Here is a 23,690-nt window from a genome sequence, read left to right as displayed (position 1 = left end):
CATAGGTTTATTTTTTAAATCATCACTATTGAATTTCAGTGGTAAAATGAAGGAATTATTTAATTTATTTATGGCATTAATGACTGTAAATACTTAATAAAGATAAAAAATGTGTGTCTTAGTAGTGGCATGCCATTTATATCTAATGTTGTCACTTGATATTGAAAAAAAAATCTAAATCATTAACATAAATCTTTTTATTTATGTTCATGCTTTTTAAAATCAAATTTATATAAAGGGGACTACAAAAGTATATTCTGATCTGTTGGTAGTTATGAAACTAACACTGATATTTATTTTTGCAGTCAAGGAGTTGAACACATAACTGTTAGGTCTGCATAAGAGCTTTGCCAAAACAGATAAACAAATCATAAATATTTCCAGTGTTGGTAGGCTACAGCGAATAAGGGTTTACTGTGTATCGAATCTTCACAGCACATATTTCATAACACTGCCTAGATTCTTATCTGTGATGCAAACAGGAGCCAGCATCACATTTGCAGCTCGCTTGATAATAAGCAGTTCTTGCTAATCTATAAATCATATCGACCACACTTTCATGAACTTACGAGTTAATTTTCTGAGACACCAAGTATAGCAGAATTCTGTCAGCTAGCAGGGTGGACTGTGTTTTAAATCAGCAAAGACGTTGGATAAGTCAACGTAATCACAAGCTTCCAAGCCTCAACATTTCCCGACGGGAATATGCATGTCAAACACTTTCCCTTTAAGGAAAAGACAGAATTTTACATAACTATGAGTCATCATTGACAATGCCAGAGCAACATGTTTCAACCATATCGAAGGATGAAGGTGTTATGCTCGCTTCTGACCCCTTGGCTGAGCATTTTCTTTCAGTGTTAAGAGATGAGCCAAGCTGAAATATTAGTGCAGTGAGGCTATTGCGCAAGCAGACATAATAAAACCTTCCACCACAGCTGCCCAGATGGCCAAACGTCTGCAGAAACCAGACAGCACACCAGGCCAGACACGAGAATAGACCGGACACTCAACACTTTATGTTGGTGGTAAACAAGCATCCAATGCTTTGGGAGAAGACTGAATGTAAAATGACCAAAAAGGAAAGAGCGTGTGAATACAAGAACCCTGACATAAGAGAAACTCTGTTCACCAACTAATGTGGAATAAAACTGTGTTTACTCTCAACAGGATAAACACAAACCTATTCTCAATGAGTGTTTCGGATCTGGGGGTTTTCCATCTAGAATTATAGCAATGATGTATACATACAAATGGATAGTTAGCGATCTAGAAGCCCACATACATTCATTTACATAGCTGAAATGCTCATTAGCGGTTGTTTGAATGACTTCAAATGCTTAGTTTAGGAAGTATATACCTCTGTGCTTCGGAAAATGCAACATGGATGAAGATGGGCTGCAGTTGCTTTGTATTTTATTTTTTAAAGCTTAATGCTTATTAATCAATGCATGTTGCACCAAATCAGCATATTAGAGTGATTTCTGAAGGGTCATGTGAGACTTTCAATAGGAAGGCAATGTAAATTGTACTAATATTTCACAATGCTACTGTTTTGGTTTACTGTTTTACCGCCTTGGTGAGGATACAAGACTTCTTTCAAAAAACATTTTCAAAAAAAGTTACCAATTCCTGAAGATTGAACAGTTGTATATATCTGTTAGTCATACAAAATTAATTTACATGAAATTCAAATAAAACAAAAAAACAATTGCTTTAGTAACTTATATTTGTAGGTGTCCATTTTTTTTTACATTTGTCTGAATTTGTCTCCCATATGTGATAAATGAAAAGTAATTGAACAAATTGCAACTGATGCATCAAATGCAGGACTTGCTTCTTCACAAAATAAATAACAGACGATGTTTGAGGCACTTTCAAGACCGTAGTTTATTTCATGGGAATAAGAAAGTATATACATTGGGGTCCCTTTATAGTGAGTCCTAAAGCTACACACACAATTTAAATTTTCTTTCCCTCTGAGACACTTTTCAGACACTTCAAAAATCCCCCATGTCTTAAGTCGACTCTTTGAAACAATTGGTGGATTTCCCAGACCATCGCTACATACAATTAACCATTGTGAAGCTAGCATTTACCATCATTCTGAAAGAAACAAACAGCACAACAAAAGAATCTTGATTTTTTAATTATTGCTATAAAAAGGAATACAAATCAACATGATGACAGTAACTAAACATTGAAATATGATGACTGAACAAAGGCTTGTGTAAGAAAACTAAATTAAGACATGCTTGTGCTAGCTTTTACATGCCAGGCAAAATAAAGATCGATGCAGTTTTCTCATATGGTATGCAGTATGAAACTATACAGATTCAACTAGATTGTGACCGAATGCCAATCCATCCTACAGTATCTCCAATCAGCTAATTATAATAACATAATATCAATAATATACTGACTTGAGAAAATGGAGGAATCTGCTCTTACATATAAAAGTCACATTTTTGAAAGTTATGAATTATTTTTAAATCCCATGTTTGTTTAGAAGTGAGAGTACACTCACTCCACCATAAAACTTCCCTTATAACCTTGAGCACTTTTATATATCAGTGGAAAAATGTCTAAAGAAAATGAAGCTGTATGCCTTATATATCTTTATTTTTTGGGAGCACGGGCTTCTAAGAATTAAACCAACTCTTGTGGTTGTCAAATTTAGTTTCTGGTAGCATGATTAGTGTTTAAGGCCACCGAGGAATATACAACCAATTTCTGAATCTAGCTCCATTAATGCCATGTCACCAAGAGCTACAGAACATACTGCACCTTGAGAGCTATGCATCCTGTAACCAATCTCAGGCACATAGAAACCCACTGAAATCAATCAGAATCACCACAATAAATGTGTGAAGAGGTAGAGTTTGAAGTTGTGGGGTGTTACGGAACAGAACAGAAAGAATCGAGGGAATCGGTGGGAATGGCAGGAATCAAAAAATAATCAAAAGAATAATAAAAAGATTTTCCATTCCCTAAATTTGCATTTACTAGCAATCAAAATGCTGTTTGATTCTTTTGTTTCAGTAGTGTGAATGTGACAATCTTTTAACACTAACACTTGCCACAAACAACTAATCTGTCCTTTTTGGTTTCTTTTCAGGCTTCATTATTAGAATAAAGACAAATTTGATAAAAAAATAAAATAAAATGACAATACACTGCAGTGTACTTTATTTCTTGAGCAGCTGTTGAGTCGTACCATATGCAGATTCATCAGTTTTAATTAAATGCACAAAACTGATAACAAATCAAGGGGAAAAATATATCCTTGCTTAATTCTCCAATTGTAAAATCTGTTAGGCACCCAACACAGATGTCCAGACAAAAAAAGAATAAAAAAAAAAAAAAAAAAACACATTTTGTGTGCCGATGCAAATTGTAAACGCTCCAACAGTCCACGGTGGGAAGGTTGCCAAATGCATGATTCAACTGACCAAATTAATCAACAAAGACAAAATAAAGTGGTCCCCTTATCAGAAAACAGAGAAATCCAATCAAAGATCTTGTAGAGAGATTAGCGAGGAAGGAATATCTACAAGGACTCCATTTGGACACACCAGGTCTACTGATTCTCAAAGCTGATCTTACATGTGAACTGCTTCATTTGGTGAAGGCGGCCACCACGGCCCACAGCAGATCATTGGTGTTGTTCTTCATGCTCTCGCCCTCAGGCTCCAGGTCCAGCAGCTGCCGTACTCTCTTCATGGCCAAATCATACTGGTCATCCAGCAGTGGGGCGAACGCGTTCTCTAGTACGTCAGAGGAATGGGCGAGGAATATAAGGGCCAGAATACGCTTGTCCATTCGGTGAGGGTCATTCACCCACTTGTCCAATACGGCCTCCTGCACCTTCTTAATAATGCGCTGCTTAATATTATTATTGGTAAGGGGGTGTGTAGTCATGTCGAACAGAAGAAAGTTTTGTTTCTCGGTGGTGAGGACGCCCTTCTCTACCAGGTTCTTAGCCAGGCGCTCTCGAACGTTACGCAGCTGATAGTGAAGCTTCAATGGGTTCCATGTCTCACCTGCAAAAGACAAGCACTTTTAGCACCAAACACACTTACATTCACTTCATCTGACACAGACAGAGATTAAACTAATCTCTCATAGTCAAAATGACCACTAAAATATAAAATAAATCAGGCATAAGATGTACAGCTCCCATGAGGGCTGTATTTTTGTGACATTTCATTGTAAAGGAAAGAGATTAAATTGAACAAATGAAGCCTGACTGCATCTTGTACAGGTGTTGTCAACGTTTGAGTGAGGAATTTATAAAATCAGAAATGTAAATAAGATAATTTTTCATAACTATTCAGACAATGCCAGCACAAGGTAAGATCAGAAACGAGCGCATTCCTTGATTGGGCCACACTGTTCTTGAAAATACCTTTTTTATGTTCTGTGTGATGGCTAGACAGCTAGACATATAATTACATACAGTACAATAAATAAAATAATTAGAATGATTAAGGACTGCAGTGCACCATTATTAAATTCCCAGTTGATATCAATAAGCTTGGCACATTTAAATGATGGCAGATAACTAATAATTGGCCAATATATTGATTCTACACTACTATGCCTAAATAAATAAAAATTAAATGGCAAAAATGCAAGTGAATTCAGGCATAACAACATAACAATGTGCAGTGTGGGCATTCATTTTAAGATTTGTTAAAGATTGCATTTAACACACTGGCATTACATTATTAATCTTTTTAATTATTTAATTTTGAGATTAAGAAACTTAAAAACAAATAAAAAATGGTCATGCACAAATAAATACCCAATATCAAGCAATTTAAAAAGATATCATTGCATTATGCATCATTATGCTAGTTTTCAAGTAATCACTTTTTTAGTGTAGTCCCATTTATTGATAGCTGCTCCTACAGGATTATTACGTTATTAATATAGTTTTTTAATAGTTTTTCTTTAAGATTTTAGCAGCTTGCATTCTTGTCGCTGACATTAATTTTGAATGCAGAAGTCATGCAACAGTCCCTCGAGCGAGTACCACCAACCGACATTTGGTCGGCCCCTGTGCTGAAGCAGAGAAGCACAGACATCTCAGGATCAAAGCAGACTGTGGTAGAGCATTTGCTAGTCATCATCGTGCAGTAATTTATGGCTGTGATCTAATTCTGAGCACATTTTTATACACTTTCTAGACGAAGACGGCAGCTCCTTCTCTCAGATGCTTTGATCTCACCCTTTGACCCTTTGGCTCACCATGCTGAGACATTTCCAAATGAGCTCATAGGTAACAGAAATCGCTCTCAAAATCCACACTCTGGACACAAGAGAGTCTGGATCCAGCATTTTTATGTGCACCAGGCACAGTACATTTGGAGGGTAGCAATGGTTAAAATGATCCAATTTAATACAAAGTCATGTAATCTAATTACACTACTATTCAAAAGTTTGGGGCCAGTAAGATCTTGATTCTTGAATAGAAATTAATGCTTTTACTCAGCAAGGATGTGTTGAATTGATCAAAAGAATTTTATAATTTTAAAAAAGATTCTAAATACGAATAAATACTGTTCATATCAACAATCAGTTTATAAAATAATCCTGAAAAAAGTATCATGGTTCCCACAAAAATATTAAAGTAACAGTTCACCCAAAAAAGAAAATTATTGTGTATTCTATGTGTATATGACTTTCTTCTTCAAACAAATATAAATAAATAAATGTGTGGGGTGGTGTTGGTGCAGTGGATAAGACACATGCCTTTGGTGTGAGAGACCTGGGTTCGAATCCACTGTGAGACACCAATGTGTCCCTGAGCAAGACACTTAACCCCTAGTTGCTTCAGGGGTGTGCAACCTCTGACATATATAGCAATTGTAAGTGGCTCTGGATAAAAGTGTCAGCTAAATGAATGAATGTAAATGTAAATAATTGAAAAGTCTGAGAAACTCAAATGATCTGTGCAAACCTCACCACTGAGTAACTCTATCCAGCTCTGCACGGTTTCGGGCGGTTGAGTGTCTTTTATGTGTTTCAGAGCCTCATCCAACAGCACATCCCCCGTCGGAGCATCAGACTTACATATAACCTAAAAAAAAATTTAAAAAAAGAGAAGATACACGTCACTGAACACATTATAACACCCCAATGCACAAAGCACCACTAACATCAAGGCAGTGAACTCAAGAGGATAAAATCATGTGAACTACTTCAACTGAAGACCAAAGAGTTTTCCCTCATATATTAAATGTAATGCATTTTCCAGGGACACATCTTAGCTAGGTTTAATAATAAAAGTTCTCACTTACAACAGCCAACACCAACCGCAAAAAACAGCGTCCTGACACACAATTAACATCAAAGAGCTCCCTCTAGTGGTAGAAAGTGACCTACGCAATTGTAAATGTACTGACACCAGAGTCCTGAATCTTACCTTCCGGGCAAGTAGGCTTTTCCTCCTCATGCCACAGGCCTCCAGCTGCAATCTCCCTCTCAAGGCCAGCTCAATGAGCATGCAGCCCCGCAGGCCTGATGAAATGCAGTCATTCCAAAAGGAGGTGTAGCCCTTGCACAAAAACAAAATGAAGAAAGTCAGTATACATCTCCCATCGAAATGTAGAGCTCCAAAGTAACTAAAACTTCCAACTAATTGTTTTTTGAACAAAGAAAAATGTACAAATACAGTTTACAAGATGACTCAAAATGATAAACACTACTAATATGGACGCCAGTTGTTTTATGTGAAGACCAAAGGATCATACAAGGATCTAATTTAAGTTGGAACAAATGAGAAGCAAACCCCACTCCAAAAAAGTGATCTGTAATTTGAATATATATATATATATATATGTGTGTGTGTGTGTGTGTGTGTGTGTACGTGCAGATGGCTAGTTGTGGTTAAAAAAAAAAGTATTGCACAAACTAAAAATTACATAGGCATAAACAGGCGTAACAATAACAATAATTAGTTTTAATAATTAGTCACAATTCATGTTGGACTACAACACAATGTAAATCAGTTACATCACTTTTGTTATTCTTCAGCTTCTTGTGAGGTGTGGCCTGAACTGAATTCATCAATTAAAATTGTGAATTTTTTTCCGACTCTGTGCAGTGTCATGGTTAGCACTGGATGAAGTGAGCAATGGATCTCTCCAGTATTAACAAGGCCTGCTTTGTGAGGTCCAGTCTCCTGTCCCAGAGGCCAATAATGGGAAACAACAGGCCTCTTTCAATGAGCTGGCAACACAGGCAATGCTCTGCACGTGAAGTGGAGTGCATGCAAAAAACTCGATAGAAGCACAATGTTATATCATTCTGTGTACTCAATGACCTGTATCATAGCAGTTCATCTTGCACTGTCAAGGTCATTCAAATACAGGAAGCATGTGGATTTTGAATGGAAGTGTCAAACAAAAAATCATATCTAACTTTGCCAAATCAAAGCACAAAGTCCTGGGACAAATGAAAAAAACTGAAAATGATGTCATCATTTACCCAACCACATCTCAACTGCCCCCCTTTGATTACTGACATTACTAGAATGACAGACTGGCAAGATACAAGTATGGCAAAGTCTGAATGACTTCAGTATCTTATCTTTTCAAAAAATAAGTAATTACAATGAATGCATTCCACAATTAAAAAATAGCTTCTTTAAAGAACACAACAGTCAGGCTCAAACAAGTCTGTCATAGTTCTCTTGTTGACACTGTACACAAGTCCTCTGTCACTAGAGTAAACTAGATACTTGAGATCTGATAACAGCATAAGAGCTCACTAAGAGCTGACATGCGGGCAGACAATCATGATAAGGGCTCAGTAGGCAAATGCAGCTGTATTTAAACATGGCACAGTCACAACTGCTGGAGGAGAGGAACCACATGCAAAATAGACCTCTTTTTACTTCACAGTAGATCAATGCTTGATGTCATCTTATGATATGTCATCTTTTCTTGTTGGTTTAATGTGGTTAGACATGCAATCAGGATTAAAAATGTCAAGGTGGCCAGTTAAAATGACCCAGACGGTGTCCTTGTAGATGTATTGTGAAATATTATTAACAATTTTTACACGGGTTTAAGATCATGGTTTGGTGTTTGCTGCTCAGAATGATTCACATTACCCCAAAATGCATTAATGTGATGTAATAGGGTAACACGCCTTTAATTGCATGACAATCAAGTACAATATCTTTTATTTTTTTCTTTTGGAGTAAAATATGGCCTACACATGTTTCTGACAGGTTCTGTGAGATTCTCCCAAACAAGCAACAGAACCGAGCGTCAATGTTTCTGTAAATTCTGTGCCACCCATAAGCATGAGCATACTGTAGTAACTGGGACATGTTCAGTTAAGCCATTTATCCTTTCTGCTGCTTTCCATGCAGATAAGCAAATCTTAAGTGAGACATATTCAATAACGGAACATGGCAGGGATTAAAGACCTTCTGTAATAATCTTCTTGTGCACTGCTGTTAAAAATAAAAGGAAAGTTATCGACCACCCTTGCAAAACTAACCTAGTGAACAAACTCTAAAGTGTATAACACTTCCATGATCAATGTGAAATACTCAATAGCTCAAAAACATCTATCCATGACAACAGGGAAAGAAACTATACAAATTTAAAACATGACCCTTTGCAAATCTCTGTTGTAGAAAAAAAAAAATGAGTTGCCTCAAATTTTTGACATGTACAACAACCAAAGACCCACTGTTTTAGGTCTGTGGGCAAAGAAATCCAAAGACATACAGCCCAAATAAAACTGAATAATACTGAAAAGCTGATGTTGAGAGTATAACTGAAAGCAGACAGTAATTTGACAATGAGGCCAGACAATGAGGTAGGTGCAATTAAACTACTTACTATAAACCTTAATTAAGGCTCAGTCAACACAATAACAGCAGGCATCTCACAACTGGCTAATTTTAGGCTTCTTTCCCTTTACACAGTCATATCTGTCAATTCAACGTTGTGGTTCTATATTGATTTGGGACCTTTCAATGACCCATGCCTTCCATATTGGTGACGTCCCTCATAATGAATGGCTATAATCACAATGGAATACTAGCTTACTACTACTCACAGAATACTGTTCATTACTCACTGTATACTTGAAAAGCATCATTCCACGAAAAAACAGTAGTATGGCTACACCATTATCACATGCCCTCATCACATTGAAGCAAGTGATGTCATTATCAGGACAATAAAAACTTTGGTTACATTTTATTTTAAGGTGTCCTTATGGTGTTATGGTGTAATTATACATTTAATACGGAGTAATATTAATTAACTACATGTACTTACTACAGGGTCAGGGCTGGGATTAGAAGTTTGGCTTAAGGTTACTTGCATGTAACTATGCATAATTTATTGTTGCTGGTATAATAATAGTAAGTATATGTAACATGTAACAAGGACCCCTTAAAATAAAATGTTACCAAAACTTCTTAGTAGAGGTCTCAAGACCTGTGTTTCAGATAAGACAGACATGGAGAACCGCCACAAAAAAAAAACATATATATATATATATATATATATATATATATATATATATGGATTTGTTCCAAAATGCTTCTTGTTATGACTATGTTAAGCATATCTGGATGTTTCTTGAGAATGTGTACATGTGTGGGCGATGTGTGACAAGGACAGGGGTCCCAGTGGGGGATGAGTGCATTTAAGCAACAAACATGCATCTTTTGATTTGTATTAATATATACACATTTGCTTCAAATTCATACTTTTATCAGATACATATTGTATTTAAAACTTTCATATTCCACACCTTTGGCTACCTTATGCTACACGAACAGACTATAGTTGTATATTACGGAGTTAAATTGATTAGTCTGTTTTTTTAACCGATGTGGTTAACTATTATTTGTTCTGACAGTCTGGTGGGCCAGAGAAACAACTTATAATGCAGTTCAATGCAAGCTAAAAGCTAACGTTACATTGCATCACAGCAATCATGTGGCTGACTTTAACTCAAAACGTCAGCAATTTATTTAAAAACAAACGGGCTGAAATAATAATAATAATAATAATAATGAACAACCATATTGTTTTCAGCTCCTTCTTTTTTTAAAGAGCTCAATTATCAACTGGGAGCGATTGTGGTGAGTGAAGAAGAGATAAAGGGCTAAACATCGACTACAGTCAACTAATGTTACTAATCAAAATAAAGCAACACAGCAACAACCTCGCGGTCTTTCAAGCCCAGCAGCAGTACTTCCTCCATCAGGGTCAGTCTGGTTTCCTTGGAATCACCGGTGTCATCTTCGTCCAGCTCGTCTCCCCGGCGGGTCTCGTAGTCCTCGTCGCCGGATCCGCGGTCTCTGTCTGCGGCCGCAGCGCTGCGCGAAGCCTCGGTGCGTCTTTGCACCAGGCCGGAGCTCCGCTGGGTCAAAGTACTCATCTCTCAAACACTGAATCTAAACCTCCTTCCCAGACAGTTCCTGTCTGAGAAAAGACTGACTTATTCAGTCCGATGCATAAATGATTCCTGGGGTGAATTAGGGGAATGAAGGTGCAAATCGGGGTTTGTTTTGGAGAGGGGCCCCTCGCGATCTCTACCGCGGAGCGTCGCCGATTCCGTCAGGTTTAATATGGCGACCAGCCGTGACAAGAAGAGCAGTGGATGTGGCATCTCGACACTCAGGTTTGATCTCGAAACCCGGAGGGGCTACATCCCAAGACAGAATTGTTTGAGCATCTCGGTGCGTTAGGTAGCACCAGGGTAATATAGTTTGATAAAACCAAAACCATAAGAAAAAAATAAAAAAATAAATAATAATAATATATATATATACTTAATATATATATATACATAAACAGCTAAGTGCCAAAGCGACAATTCTCATTTTTATTTATTTTAACTTGAAGTAGTGCAATAAATTAAAATTACAATAAAAGCTAGATACACACAAAAAGAATATAATAACAAAAACACTGCAATGACAGAAATTACTAGCAACTAAATTTAAACAAACAACAACAAAAGAAAAAGACTCTAAGAATGTCACTATAGGTTTTGTGACAGACTTCAGGTGGTACCATAAATATATTATCATTATATTATATTATTATAATAATATTATCATTAATTTAAAGTTTTAGGGCAAGTTGTACCATTACAGCACTTTCAAGAGAATTAGTGCACAAAGAAATATGAATCATATAAAATCAAATCAAATATCTTAAATATTGTAAAGAAAGATATATATACACATTTAAATGTCAGAACTATAACCTTTAAAAGTTATATTGTTTAATCTAAAATTATTGCTTGTTAGATTATAAGAATTAAGCATGATTGCAAAACAGTCTTTTATTTCAATCATACACTGTGGACAATAACAGCGAGTGACATATTTCTCAAGTAAATATAAAAGAGTGTTTAATGCTTCTTTAACATGAACAATTATCATTTTTAAGTCAGTGGTCCAAAATAAAGCAATCTGATATACTTCATATATTTTAAGGCCAAACTTTGATAATTAAACGTTGACAGTTAAAAGTTAGCTATAGAAAAATACAAAACAACTGTACAGTATTAAGTTCAAGTTTCAAATCCAGCATGCAATCACTTGCAAAACACAAGATAGGTGCTGAACTGAACTGAACAGAATCAGATCTACAGCTGACTGTTCAGGTAACAGTGATCGACTGGCAAGGAGCAGTAGTGCAAAACACGGATCAAAAGGTGTAAACAAAAACTAAATTCTCAAAAAGAGCATTCTCCACACTTTTGCCAGCAAATAACAGTTCATTGCTTACATCAGTTTCATTACATGTCAAATGCTGGAAGAACGAAGAGCCTGTTGATTTGTGGCAGTAGTCCTGCAGGCACCTCAGAAAGGAAAATAAGAAAATGTGCACAAATCCAATTTTACATTAGCTTGTGTGTTTAAATAAGTATATTTTCAGAAGTTTGCAGTGTACTATGATTTTCCATATATCTATCTAACTATCTATCTATCTATATATAGGGCAGTTGAATCCTGTTGTGGTATAAATGTGATGCTATTAATAATCAGCTTTGTGTATTTTTTTTAATCGTTCAGTCTTAATGTACTACTAAAATAAGAGCCAGCCATTCACTGGATGTCTAAGAGCCACACAATGTACATTGTGCAACAACGCACTGAAACTCCGAGACAGCTGATCTCATGTAATGTTCCATACTTCCTGTTTTCTTACATTTTCTTAAGAAAAAACAAAACAAAAAAGCCCTTATTAAACATCTTTTAACCCGAAGGCTGACTAGGCATCTAGGGAAAAGAAATGAGCGGTCACATCAGACCTCAGTGAGTATACTCTCATCTTCAATACATTTTAAATGCAGCAGTAACAATAATAAACCTGTAGATGGCTCCACACTATTTTCCTTGGCTAACCTTCTTTAGATACAGAGACCACTGAGTAGAGTTATGTGTGAGGAGTCAGAAAAGTGTGGAAGTCAGATGTATTTGTTACTCTTATAATGGCTGCTGTTATTCAGGATAGTTTCATCCATTCATACACCACTGGAATGGAATACGATTTGGAATGTTACTGTGTAATAATGTTATGTAACACTGCACTGTGGAAAGGCTGGAAGCTCAGGGCTATATCCTGTTCCTGTTTTGTGATGAGCAAGAGAACAATTCTAGGTATTGTTCCGTGAAGAACATCAAAAATAAAAGAGCTTACATCCTGTCCTAAGCCTCATATTATGTTTTTGATACAGTAGGGCACATGTGGTTTGACAAAAGCCTGTTTTACTTTCCAAAAGGACCCGCTTTAGCACCAAAGGCACTTTAAGCACCTAATTAGAATCTGGCAAGGCCACTATAATCCCGTATTTACCTCATAACATTATATTATAATAATTAATGAACAAATATAAAAAAAATGGATGAAAAAAAGACTCAGTTAAACAAAACTCACAAACGAACTGGCCTCATCTTCCTGACAGGCTAGGCTGTCAGTTAACATAAGGCTTTGCATCAGAGCTATAGGAATGCTGGGCTTGAAATTTCGGCTGCGGGTGTAAGCGAAGGGAAATGAGGATGACAGTCGTCCTGAGGAGTCGAATGAGAGCAGCCGTTGCTGAAGGTATGGACGGTGATCAAGTTCAGCAGCTTGTGATGGGTCTCTTTCCTCCAGCACACGCTTCAGATCCTGCACCTGATTTTGAAGCTCCATAAGCTTGGTCATGACGGCCATGGAGCCTCCGCCCAGGATGTACACCTCCGGTATCCAGCGCAGGTAGCGCTGCATCCAGACACGGACAGCCGGTCCGTCCAGATAGGGGAGCAGGAGGCCGTGATAGTCCAGAGGACGGTTCTGCCAGGACTCGTAGAACTCGCGGGTGGTGGCAGCGGGGGCATCCGGAGAGCCCCTCCAGCGACTGAGACGCTTCACTCGTAGCATCTTTTTAAGGCTATCGGCCTCGTCCTTAAAGAAACCTTTCTTCAGTGGGGTTTTGAAAGCTGAACTGGGTAAGGATAAATGTCTTTGGTGCTAGAGATTTTGGATAAAAACAATGTAAATATTACATATTAATTTCAACTTAGAAATTATTCAATATAAACAGCACAGTCAGACAAACATGAAGTACAAGTAGGGCAAGATTGGGTATGGTGTCTCCCTCACCTTCAAGTTTACCAAATAGCTATGCTCTTATGATGGTTTTATCGGGACACCAACATTTGTGAGATTTGTTATAACTTAACAGTAAATAATTAAGATTTGTATGGTACTAAAAACAGGTTTTTTAAAATATTTTGTAGCAAGACGTGATACCATATGGAAGCCCATTTCCGTGAGTTTTTATCTCACAATTACGAGTTTGTAATTATGACTTTTTTTTTCCTCAGGGTTACATGATATGGACTTGCAATTGCAAGTTACAAAGTCAAAATAGTGGGATATAAACTATGAATTCCAAAACAAAAAGTCTGAATTTGTGAGATAAAATGTCACAATTTTATTTATTCAGTGGTGGAAACGGGCTTCCATAGGTTACAGAAGAATTTGGCTGGGTTTTTTTTTTAATTGAATTTAAATTCAGCATGAAATAGAAATTGCAAAAAACATTTATCCCTATTGTGACATATTCAAGTTATCAAACAATAATAAAAAAATAAATAATTATGGTGTCATTTGATTTGTCCATCAGTAAAGATTGGATCATAGAAAACGGCACTGCAAAATAAATTTACCACAAAATAAAATGCGTTCACATGATTAAAAAAAACTGGCTAATAATTACTTTTTTCAATATCTAAAAATATAAAAATGTGTATAATAATTTTTTTTTTTCTTTTAAAATGCAATTTGCAAATATTTCAGACTACATATTGTAATTCAGCTTTGTTTCTGGGATTCTGTCACTGATTTATTGGTCACTATTCAAGTCATTGTAAACATGCATTTATGCATTCATTGATTTGACGACACTATATTGAAACAGTAATCAACGAGTTTCGCATGCTATCAGATATATCTGCATTTGAAATATTATGCTACAAAACCTAAATGTCCAAATTTATTTCCATTAATAATATACTGCCTGATAAATACATGCTAAACTCATTTCTAAATATGACACACTTTTAGCCGTAAACGAACACAGATCTTAAAGAAAGGCATTCTTCAACATCTTTCCCCAAATTATTAAATATAGAGGCATTTCACTCTCTCACCTTAGGCTTGTGAGGTTTGCGTACAGCTCTGTCATGTTTCACCTTTTCTAAATACAAGGGGTTAAAGAAGAAATTCTGGGCCTTGCTGTCAAACTGCACAGACCAGTCCCACACTGTAGGGCAGCTCAATGGGCTGCTTTGTGCAAGCGGTGACTCTGCCTGCCAAGACAATCAAGCACAGGCAGTTAGCAGGAGGCGTGCCGACTGTGTCAGGGAGGCAACGGCCACCATCTTTGGAGAACATGTAGACTAATAACAGCATTACAGAGGGCTGACTGTTTTCTTGTTAACCACTGTACTTCTGTAAAGGCCTCTAACATGGTTCAAAATGCAGAATGATGAATGCAGTACTCAAAAAGCAATCTTCAAAACAGTGTAGCAAACTAACGCTTTCAATGGTAAATGGTAATGAGTTTTCAATGAAATATAGAAGTTCTACCTTCATAATATTTTCTCTGTGATGGGCAGAGTTAAACAGAAAGGTGCTAAAGATTGGCACGTGAACACTGTCGGACAGCACAGTTAGGTATGTTTCGGAGAACTGGAAGGCTGGGCTGTGCTGCTGAACAAGCTGCCACACGCACTCCAGGAACAGGAGGAAGACTGGAGAATGACACTACATTGAGAAACAAGAATCAAATTGAAAAGACAATAAGGATGATTTCACCAAACACAAAGGGGTAAATAAACAGACATCGCTTTTCGGTGAAACTGTATTATTATATGAAAAGAAAGAGACAGTGTGCAATGAAAAACCTGATGGCCCTGCAGAAGATGATCTGAACTGAATAGTCAAGAGTTCAATATTCTTCAATCAAAATATCTAAAAGCCATGACTGGCCAATCAGAATCAATCATTCTAGACAAAGGTGTTCCAGGCCATGATTTTAAAGCCTGATAAAAGACAGGTTTGCAGGTTGCTTTCTACTTGGCTGCAGAATAGCATGCAATTCTCAGAGATTAAGAATAATACAAATGGAAAAAATAGAAAACTGTAACATTTCCACTTAGCCTCTGAAGAAACAGGCAAGAATGAGCATGCAATAATTACCTCCTTGTCTTTCAGATGGAGGCGATTACATCGATCCAGGAAGGCATGGCAACCAGCCACCCACTCCTTCTGAACTAGACTCTGGAAACCCATCAGTGTTCTGTAATAAGGGTCCAGCATTATCTGAGCCAGACTGGAGATCACACAGCACAGATCTGTTCCCTCTTCCTCTGCAACCAATCAATATCAAGACAAAACATCAGCGGATACGAGCTCAAAGTCAATGGGATAGATCTGTCAAGGTTTAAAAGTCCTTCATTTCTAAAGGTAAGGTGTGCAATTTATGCACCAGGTAGAACTGCAGTTCTCTCAGACACTCCTACCACGCCTGGACAAACAGGTGCGGTCCCATTGCAAACTCACACTATTGGTTAACCCAGAAACTAACATGTTGGACCACTCGAACAAACAAAACAATGTATTGAAAGGACCAGATTATTTGGAAGTTTTAATTTAGTTGAAACATGCTTGACCTACCTGTTATAAGAACATTTGTGTTGTCCTTTTCCAGGCATTCAACCACCTCTACTGCTTTTTGGAGACATTGTCTGTTGAAGACATCAAATGCAGCTGGATAATAGTTTCATAGAATCTTATTATTGATATTGATTGATTGATTATAAACAGGAATGCATATGGTAGGGTTTTATTAATGCAAGCTGACCTAATAATGTCTAGCCATCCTGAGCTTTCAATGGAAGAGAACCATTTCACATCTGACAACCAAAAATCGGTTGAATTTTCTAAGAGAAAAATAAAAAACATTTAACAGTAATTGAACATTGGAATATATATCCATCCTTTCATTTAATATTTGAGGATTTTTTTCACCTTTTCCTGTGAAAGAGACGTGTATATACTCACCGATAAGAAAGAACTGTTTGAACTTGTTATATGACTGCTGGATGTCTTGGATATTAGGAAGTGATTCTGAGAGGTCTTCTGTTTTTACAGAGTACAGGTGATTATGTGCAACTGCATTTATCATTCTGAAAAAACAAAACAAACATACTTGTCAATGTGAAGGTACTATTGACAGTCAATACTACTGACAGTTTTGGCTTGTTTTTGTTGTGGATACCATATTATACAACCATTTTGGCCCTTCAGCTGATCAGAAAGCAGAACAACAAAGAAAGCATATTGGTTCATGCTAATGCACACTACTAGATAACATACTACCATGTTGTCCTTTGATAAAGAAACAGTGACAAAAAAACACAGAAACCCAGGGCACAAATAACCATGAGGGTATCGCAGCGGACTGGCTTATCTCATGGGATAAATACAGCATAATAAACAGAGTCAGTATAATTTACGTGTCCAAGTGCTTTTGGAAATCCCCATCTTCCTGTGTCACAGGCAGGAAAGATGCTTTGAAGAGAGCACAACCGCTGTAATGAGACCAACACCAAATCTAAAGAAAAAATGACCAAAAATAACTTTACAATAACAAACATTATGACAACATTCAGAAAAATGATTTAAATGCTTAGATTTTAGCTAATATTCTTGACTCACTGGTAATCCCTTTCCTTGGTAGCTGAATAAATCCCCTATCGCTAATGGGATGACAAAGTACTTCGGTAACCTAAAATGTCAGAGCAGTTTTTGTTAGGTACATTTATTTCACAATGTATGACATGCTACAGAAAAACATTTTGCAACTATTTTATAATTATGCATGCATGCATTTTACCTTATAATAATTGAGACCACATTAAATATTTGTTCTTTTAGAAATGCACATACACATATATACATACATACATACATACACATATATATATATAAGGACTATTTAACAGTTAAGGTGATTAAAGTGTAATAGTGAGTAGTTCCATCACCTACAATAATGTTGTTGTTTTTTGTGAACTACCCAAATGTAAACGTGTGGGATACATTTTTTTATCAGTCTGGGTTTAGATTACATCCTGTTGCTAAACATGTACCTTGTGATTCAAACAATAGTAACATTTTATCAGATACTTCACAGCCAACAACAGCGGCAAAAAGTACCTTTGAGAGAGTTCAAAGTTCTCGTTTTCAATGACTAATCTACAGTTCGCCTTTGTCCGTTTCATTTCCCGGGTCCAGTCCTCTGTTGAGTCAAACATAATGGTCTCCTGTTTCCGCGGCATTTCTGCAGATACAAAATACATCTTTTGTTGTTCTTCCAAAGTTGACTGATGAGGCTCAACAAACCCTGACTGATAATAATAAAAAAAAATATTTCTCAAAAAAGCATATCGGCATAATAGAATGATTTCTGAAGGATCGTGTGACATTGAAGCCTGGAGTGATGGCTGCTGAACATTCAGATTTGCATTGCAGGAATAAACTACATTACAATGTCTATAAAGAAAGAATGACGGTTGTTCTTTCAGCCATCTGTTGAATTCCAGTTGCACAGACTATGATCAGAATTTAGCAGCTGCTGCTACAAGACCAGAGCTGCATTTCAGATGTTCTGCATAAGTGCGACTTCATGAACTTCTCAAGGTGATGTTTCAACTCATGTTGTATAAGCAGTTACATGTGTTTGGAGAATTACTGGTTTCGGGTACTGCTATATGTGGAGTTATTTTGTTTCAGAAGCAGTTAAATGCACACATCAAACACATAACAATGAAGTACTCAGTCAGACATCAACAAGTGAAACTGAGGATAAATCTGTACCTGGGCTTGGGCTTGGTGTCCCCATATAGGAAAAGGCAAAGACACACTTCAGGGATTTCTCCTCCAAACAATGGTGAGCAATACCCTGAAAGATCTGAAAAAGCAAACAGACAAATGCAAAAAGGGATGTGAAACCCTCTTTAAAATGCGCATAATCATTTCAACCCAGATGTCAAACAAAGTACCTTTCTGGCATCTTCCTCCTTGCTGTAAGTTAGACAGAACTGAAAGACTCGGAGGTCTTTACAGTGAATGATCATTTTGGATGGATTTTTGTTTTTCACAAGGGCTCCTGTTATCGGTTTTCTCTTTTCCTCATAAACTTTGAAAGAAATGAAATGTTTCTCAGAACCCAGTTCCAAAAAGCTTTACCAAGAAAAATCACATTGTTAATGTTTACATTCATTAATAATGCTAAAAAGTAAAAACGATTATTACCACCGTAGATGTGATCCACACACATTAATGGAATGTCATTTTCTCCGTAGAGTTTGTTCTTAAAGGTCTTGGCCTGGAACAAAAGTAAGTGACACAACAACCTCTTAGTGTGCTCTCTCAATGCAGACAATACCAAAGCAAGCAATAATAATGAAAGACAGCGATTAACATTTATCTATGAAAGGTGCGTTTTTACACAGCACACCGTAACTAACAGGAAAGCCAGACACCGTTGCCTTGTTCTGTGTGTTGTGACAAACATTCACACAAAACTTTGTTTGAGAAATCAAGCGTGAAACTCTCTTCAGTCCCTGTCAACCACCATCAAATAGAAGTCTGAAAGTAGCCTGTGAAACTTCTTGATACCAACTAACACTAACATCTGACCAAATTTAGCTTTCATCAACAACAGGTTCTGCAGGTTTTGAAGATCACTGATTAGATTAGTAACATTTATATACTGGTCTTAGGCAGTATACTGGTCTTAACAAGCCCCCCCCCCCCATCCCCCCCCCAAAAAAGATCTGAAACCAAGAGTACCTGGCACTTCATGAATACCTGACCATTTGAGACTGCTCTAAGTTTCCCATCAGAATTTCACTGTCAGTGAGTCAGGCACTCAAGTTCCTGAAATGGCAGCTAAAGTGAGAGCCCTCACAGCACAGTTCCTCATGCAGAGTCACAGAGCATGCAGTCCGCCAAAGCTTTTTTTAGTCCAACACCCAATGTTTTAAAATTGACTGTATTCACACTTTTTCTATTTACTCTATTTATTTATTTATATTAGCTGAAATGTTTGTCCAAATCTGACTAACAAACAAGAAAAAACTATTTATCATTCAGGAGCAAACAAAATTAGTTCAGCGGTGTTTAATTTATTTGAATGAACAAACTCTTCCTGTACACTGTCATTTACCCAAATATGCTGATTTCTAATGCAAATGACTCAACTTCATAGTAATTCAACTCAGAAATTCAATATCGTCAAGATCTACAAAACTGTTATGGATTCATAGCAGGGCTGTCAATTTAATGTTCCCATTTAATGTAAATACTTATAAAACCAGTAAGTAAAAAAAAAAAAAAGAATAATAATAATGAGCACATTCCTTCATGCCCATAGTTGAGCTTTTCAAACAGGACACATTTAATAAAAAAATAAATAAAAACAATTTAATTGATAAACAACCCCGATTCATAGCATTCTTATCTTTAATATAGACAACGATATGAACATCTAGCTCACACGTTATCTTCTCTTCAAAGCACACTACATGCTAATGCGAATGCTGCAGTCTACATACAGGAAGTACATAACGTTTTTAAAGAAATGCTGTGGTTCTATGGTCGGATTAATTGCAAACTATAGATGTCTTCTTAGGTGACAGAATTGTTGATGTAACATAAGGCCATTTTTAGGGAATACGGTGTTCATAATATGTTGATTATTTTTGTCCATGCTTCCATGAATTGGAGGCAAATTCGTAATGTCAGGGGTATGTGTTTGTACGACTTGCTTCCACTCCACTGAGGGTTAGGTTTAGGGGTGGACCTTCATGCTTTATTTTTAATCGTACATTTTCATGTGAATCAAATTCGTATGAATTAGTAAAATACTGTAGTACTGATTCTCATGAGACTGTGTCAGAACAGAAGGGTTTGTTGAGTCCTGTCACCAATCTTTACCTTCTTCTCCAGTGGTCTCTCGTCACTAATGAAAGTAACACGAAAATTGGTGCAGAACAATGTGCCGAAGACGCCACGCTGGGAGAGATCATCTTGAGTGTATTTGAGAATGGGGTTGGCGCTACAGAACTCCACTTCACCTAAGGAGCAACAGAATAACAGTCAAGTTAGTTTGAATTAACACAATGCCAACAAAACAGACTGATGTGACAAAATGACCACTGCTAATTATTTTAACTTTGTGTCAGTAAATTATAACCAGAACAAGGCATCGGTTTACTTTCAGGGATTTGTTTTGTTGTGTCATTTGGCGCATCTAGTGTAGACAGCATCACTGATTAAATTGAGTTTTATTGTATTTTGTAGCGTCTTGCCGTGCCACTCGCATCTGGTTTAGACATGTAGACATGTTTTGTGCAGCTCTTCATAGAAATGCAGTCTTTTTTTATATATATATTACCCACTTTTCTGTATCTGCAAAATCACTCTGATTACATTAGAAGCGATCTCTGGAAGCTACCCTTTTGAATTAGAGAAAAATTGTTATAGTCTGAATTGAAAATTACACCGAGGGGACCAGTGACACAAAATAAATTTTAGATTTACTTACAATAATACAAAGAAAATCCTGAGAGAGCAAAACACTGTGTAAGGGATTTCCTATTTACCTGGTAGCAAATCGGGATGTTTCTCTTGCTTCGATGGGTCTTTCTCCGATTTTATTTCCTTAAGAAGGCAGAAGCAATAAAATTATAGTATAAACTATATATATGAAGTATCTTACTAAATTAAATTTTCATAAGTACTCTATAGCTAGGGTGACCATATGCACCATTCATACGGGACACGTCTTGAACAGGATTTTAATATTGCCTACAATATCCAGGTTTTGGTAGTTTGCACTGTGCAGGTCACAATCCCTTTAACATTTAGTAACATTTTATTTTAGTGTAATATACAAGTAATATAATGAGAAATGAAACAAAATTGAACAAAATCAGCTGACTAAGACACTACCCAGAATAATTTTGTCTCTGGCACCATGAATTTTAGCAGTATCCCTGTGATATCCAGAAGACACGCGTTGCATCTTTAAAATTCAAGTCAGGTTACTTCTCTTGTTACTGGTTCAAACAGATAAAATAACTTTAGAGAACAGCAAAATCAAACTAATGGCAATGTGTCAAAACTATAGAAGTTCAGTAGAAAGAAACAGGATAGATAAAGGACAGGAAGTCATCGAGCAACCTGGCTACCATGAGGCCAGCTGCAAAACACAACAGCCAAAACTTCACAAACAGACCAAAGTATTTGGGACACTCCCTTTCCATAATGACTTCCCGGGGTGAAAACATTCTCTTAAAATTTGCTTTTGAAACCAAAGACATTAAAAACACATGGTCTTTCCGTTTCTGTAAATTTTGCCAGACATAAATATGGATCACAGTGGGTCTTCGCTAATATGAAGCCAACAAAAATGAGGGGAGAGTGCTGTGAGATCCACCATGCCCCCTTCAGAGAGGGAATCAGCTGAACTCTTCACATAAGACCAGCGGCCAGATGCATAAACAAACACACTATTTTAAGACGGAGTCTTTAGAATTGGCCAGACAAACTTATGCAAATTGACTTTAAAAAGTTCCTTAAGTAAAAATTAGACTACCTTTTTGTAGTAGTCACACACACACACACAAAAGTGACTTTGATTGCATTAAAGCTTTACATTTCATCGGCTCATACATTCCCTAGGAATCGAACCCATGACCTAGGCGTTACGAGCACCATGCTCTACTGTTTAGAGCTACACAAAATGAACTATCATCATGCAGGTTTATATATATATATATATATATATATATATATATATATATATATATATATATATATATATATATATATATATATATATAAAATGTGAAACATGAGATCACATCTTCACGGTGCTTCTATACTGAATACAACCATTATTTCCGTCATGCTTTCTTTAATGAAAAATAAGAACATGAACTCTATTGTCCACCAGTGGGTCAGGGTCATGACATGACACATGACTTCTATGCGCGCACTTGTATCAACACTAGATGTAAGTTTAGTTTTAAGGCATTCCATTAATGTGACGAATGGACTTCAAACACATCACATAGACAAATGAAGGCACTCGTGACTCGTGTGTCAATAAACAGAAAAATCATTAAATTACCTGGATTATAACCCCGCTCCAAGAAGACTACAGTGTAAAGTTGAGGACTTCTGGCAAGCCTAGAAAACTAACATATTTCAGTCGTCAAACCGAAGACTTTCGACTTCGAGGTGTAACTTAGGTGAATTAATTAAATATCACTGTTGCTCTCTGAATGCATTTCCCCATGTGAACGAAACGCGCACAAAACTGAGATTTCCCCGTTTGTCTAAACTTGAACAAGTCGACAATGTCAACATCAGTTTGGGATTTACTAACCCCGCCCAGTGCATGAATATCCGCGGTTTCTTGTTAAAAGAAGCGTATCTGGGTTGTTTTGAAAACAGCGCAAGTATAATGCGGCACTAAAGCTTTCGCTTACCTCGGGGGTAACATAAGACACAAACGACGGTTTAGTAGACTTCGCTCCTCCGCTCCCCAAACTCAACATTTTGCCTGTCCCAGTGTCCCGCTTCCCGAACAGTCAGGTGGAAATCCGGGAGAGCTCGAGCTGGCCAATTTACCTCTCTCCCTGATTCTCTCTCCACCTCTATTTCTCCAGCGCGATTTCCTTTGGTTGGAAGACAAACCTGCTCTGACAGCAAACCGCGCCCATTCTACGCCATTGGTTCTTGATGGACATACTGTCCATTTTCTGATCCGGTCAGCGCAAGTCGCTTATCGCTCATTGGTTAACGCGGCTGTCAATCACAAGCACTTCCTCATTGCCGAACCCATAAGCAGTCGTATTAAAATAGTCTTCGCACTGAAGTGAGAAGGGACTACAACTGCACTTCAACTTAAATTTCTATGCTTTATTTTTGCACGTCTTGCGATTTTCTTACTTCTTTCTTTGTGTAAATACTAAAGTAATTCCTTTTTATTAGCATGAAACACAATTAAGCACTTGTGAGACAATCTACATAGAAGTAACATACATAACTAGACTTGTATTATTAATC

The 23,690-nt window shown here is 36.9% G+C and overlaps 2 protein-coding genes across 4 annotated transcripts in view; both read right to left on the bottom strand.

Moving 5' to 3' along the window:
- Positions 1-23,332, bottom strand: part of LOC127957149 (myotubularin-related protein 12) — a 64,130-nt gene extending 40,798 nt beyond the window's left edge. Inside the window, exons 1-16 of one of the 3 annotated variants that reach the window (XR_008153715.1) lie at positions 23,111-23,332; positions 21,218-21,275; positions 20,550-20,689; positions 18,864-18,936; positions 18,611-18,747; positions 18,426-18,519; positions 17,766-17,889; positions 17,268-17,337; positions 17,066-17,163; positions 16,611-16,735; positions 16,411-16,489; positions 16,224-16,294; positions 15,747-15,916; positions 15,135-15,311; positions 14,696-14,854; positions 11,626-13,511 (exon numbers count right to left, since the gene is read on the bottom strand). Coding sequence is in view for 2 of the 3 variants with exons in the window: in XM_052555554.1 (XP_052411514.1) it covers positions 12,921-13,511; positions 14,696-14,854; positions 15,135-15,311; positions 15,747-15,916; positions 16,224-16,294; positions 16,411-16,489; positions 16,611-16,735; positions 17,066-17,163; positions 17,268-17,337; positions 17,766-17,889; positions 18,426-18,519; positions 18,611-18,747; positions 18,864-18,936; positions 20,550-20,689; positions 21,218-21,275; positions 23,111-23,179 (2,235 nt within the window). In the remaining variant the exon portion in view is untranslated. Of the gene's footprint in view, positions 1-11,319; positions 13,512-14,695; positions 14,855-15,134; positions 15,312-15,746; positions 15,917-16,223; positions 16,295-16,410; positions 16,490-16,610; positions 16,736-17,065; positions 17,164-17,267; positions 17,338-17,765; positions 17,890-18,425; positions 18,520-18,610; positions 18,748-18,863; positions 18,937-20,549; positions 20,690-21,217; positions 21,276-23,110 lie in introns of those variants that run through there. The other 2 variants (XM_052555554.1, XM_052555555.1) reach the window with 2 other exon arrangements.
- Positions 1,873-10,657, bottom strand: LOC127957150 (Golgi phosphoprotein 3). Its single transcript, XM_052555557.1, has 4 exons — positions 10,207-10,657; positions 6,431-6,562; positions 5,971-6,085; positions 1,873-4,043 (listed from the first exon to the last, which is right to left on the bottom strand). Exons 1-4 carry the CDS (start codon positions 10,420-10,422, stop codon positions 3,619-3,621), a joined length of 888 nt encoding a protein of 295 aa, XP_052411517.1. The 5' UTR covers positions 10,423-10,657; the 3' UTR covers positions 1,873-3,618.
- Positions 23,333-23,690: the final 358 nt, after the last annotated feature.

This window comes from Carassius gibelio, chromosome B5, assembly GCF_023724105.1.
Source record: "Carassius gibelio isolate Cgi1373 ecotype wild population from Czech Republic chromosome B5, carGib1.2-hapl.c, whole genome shotgun sequence".
In the NCBI taxonomy this organism is placed as follows: Eukaryota; Metazoa; Chordata; class Actinopteri; order Cypriniformes; family Cyprinidae; genus Carassius; species Carassius gibelio.
The sequence above is the reverse complement of the archived record's forward strand: the minus strand, read 5'-3'. Positions and strand labels throughout refer to the sequence as shown.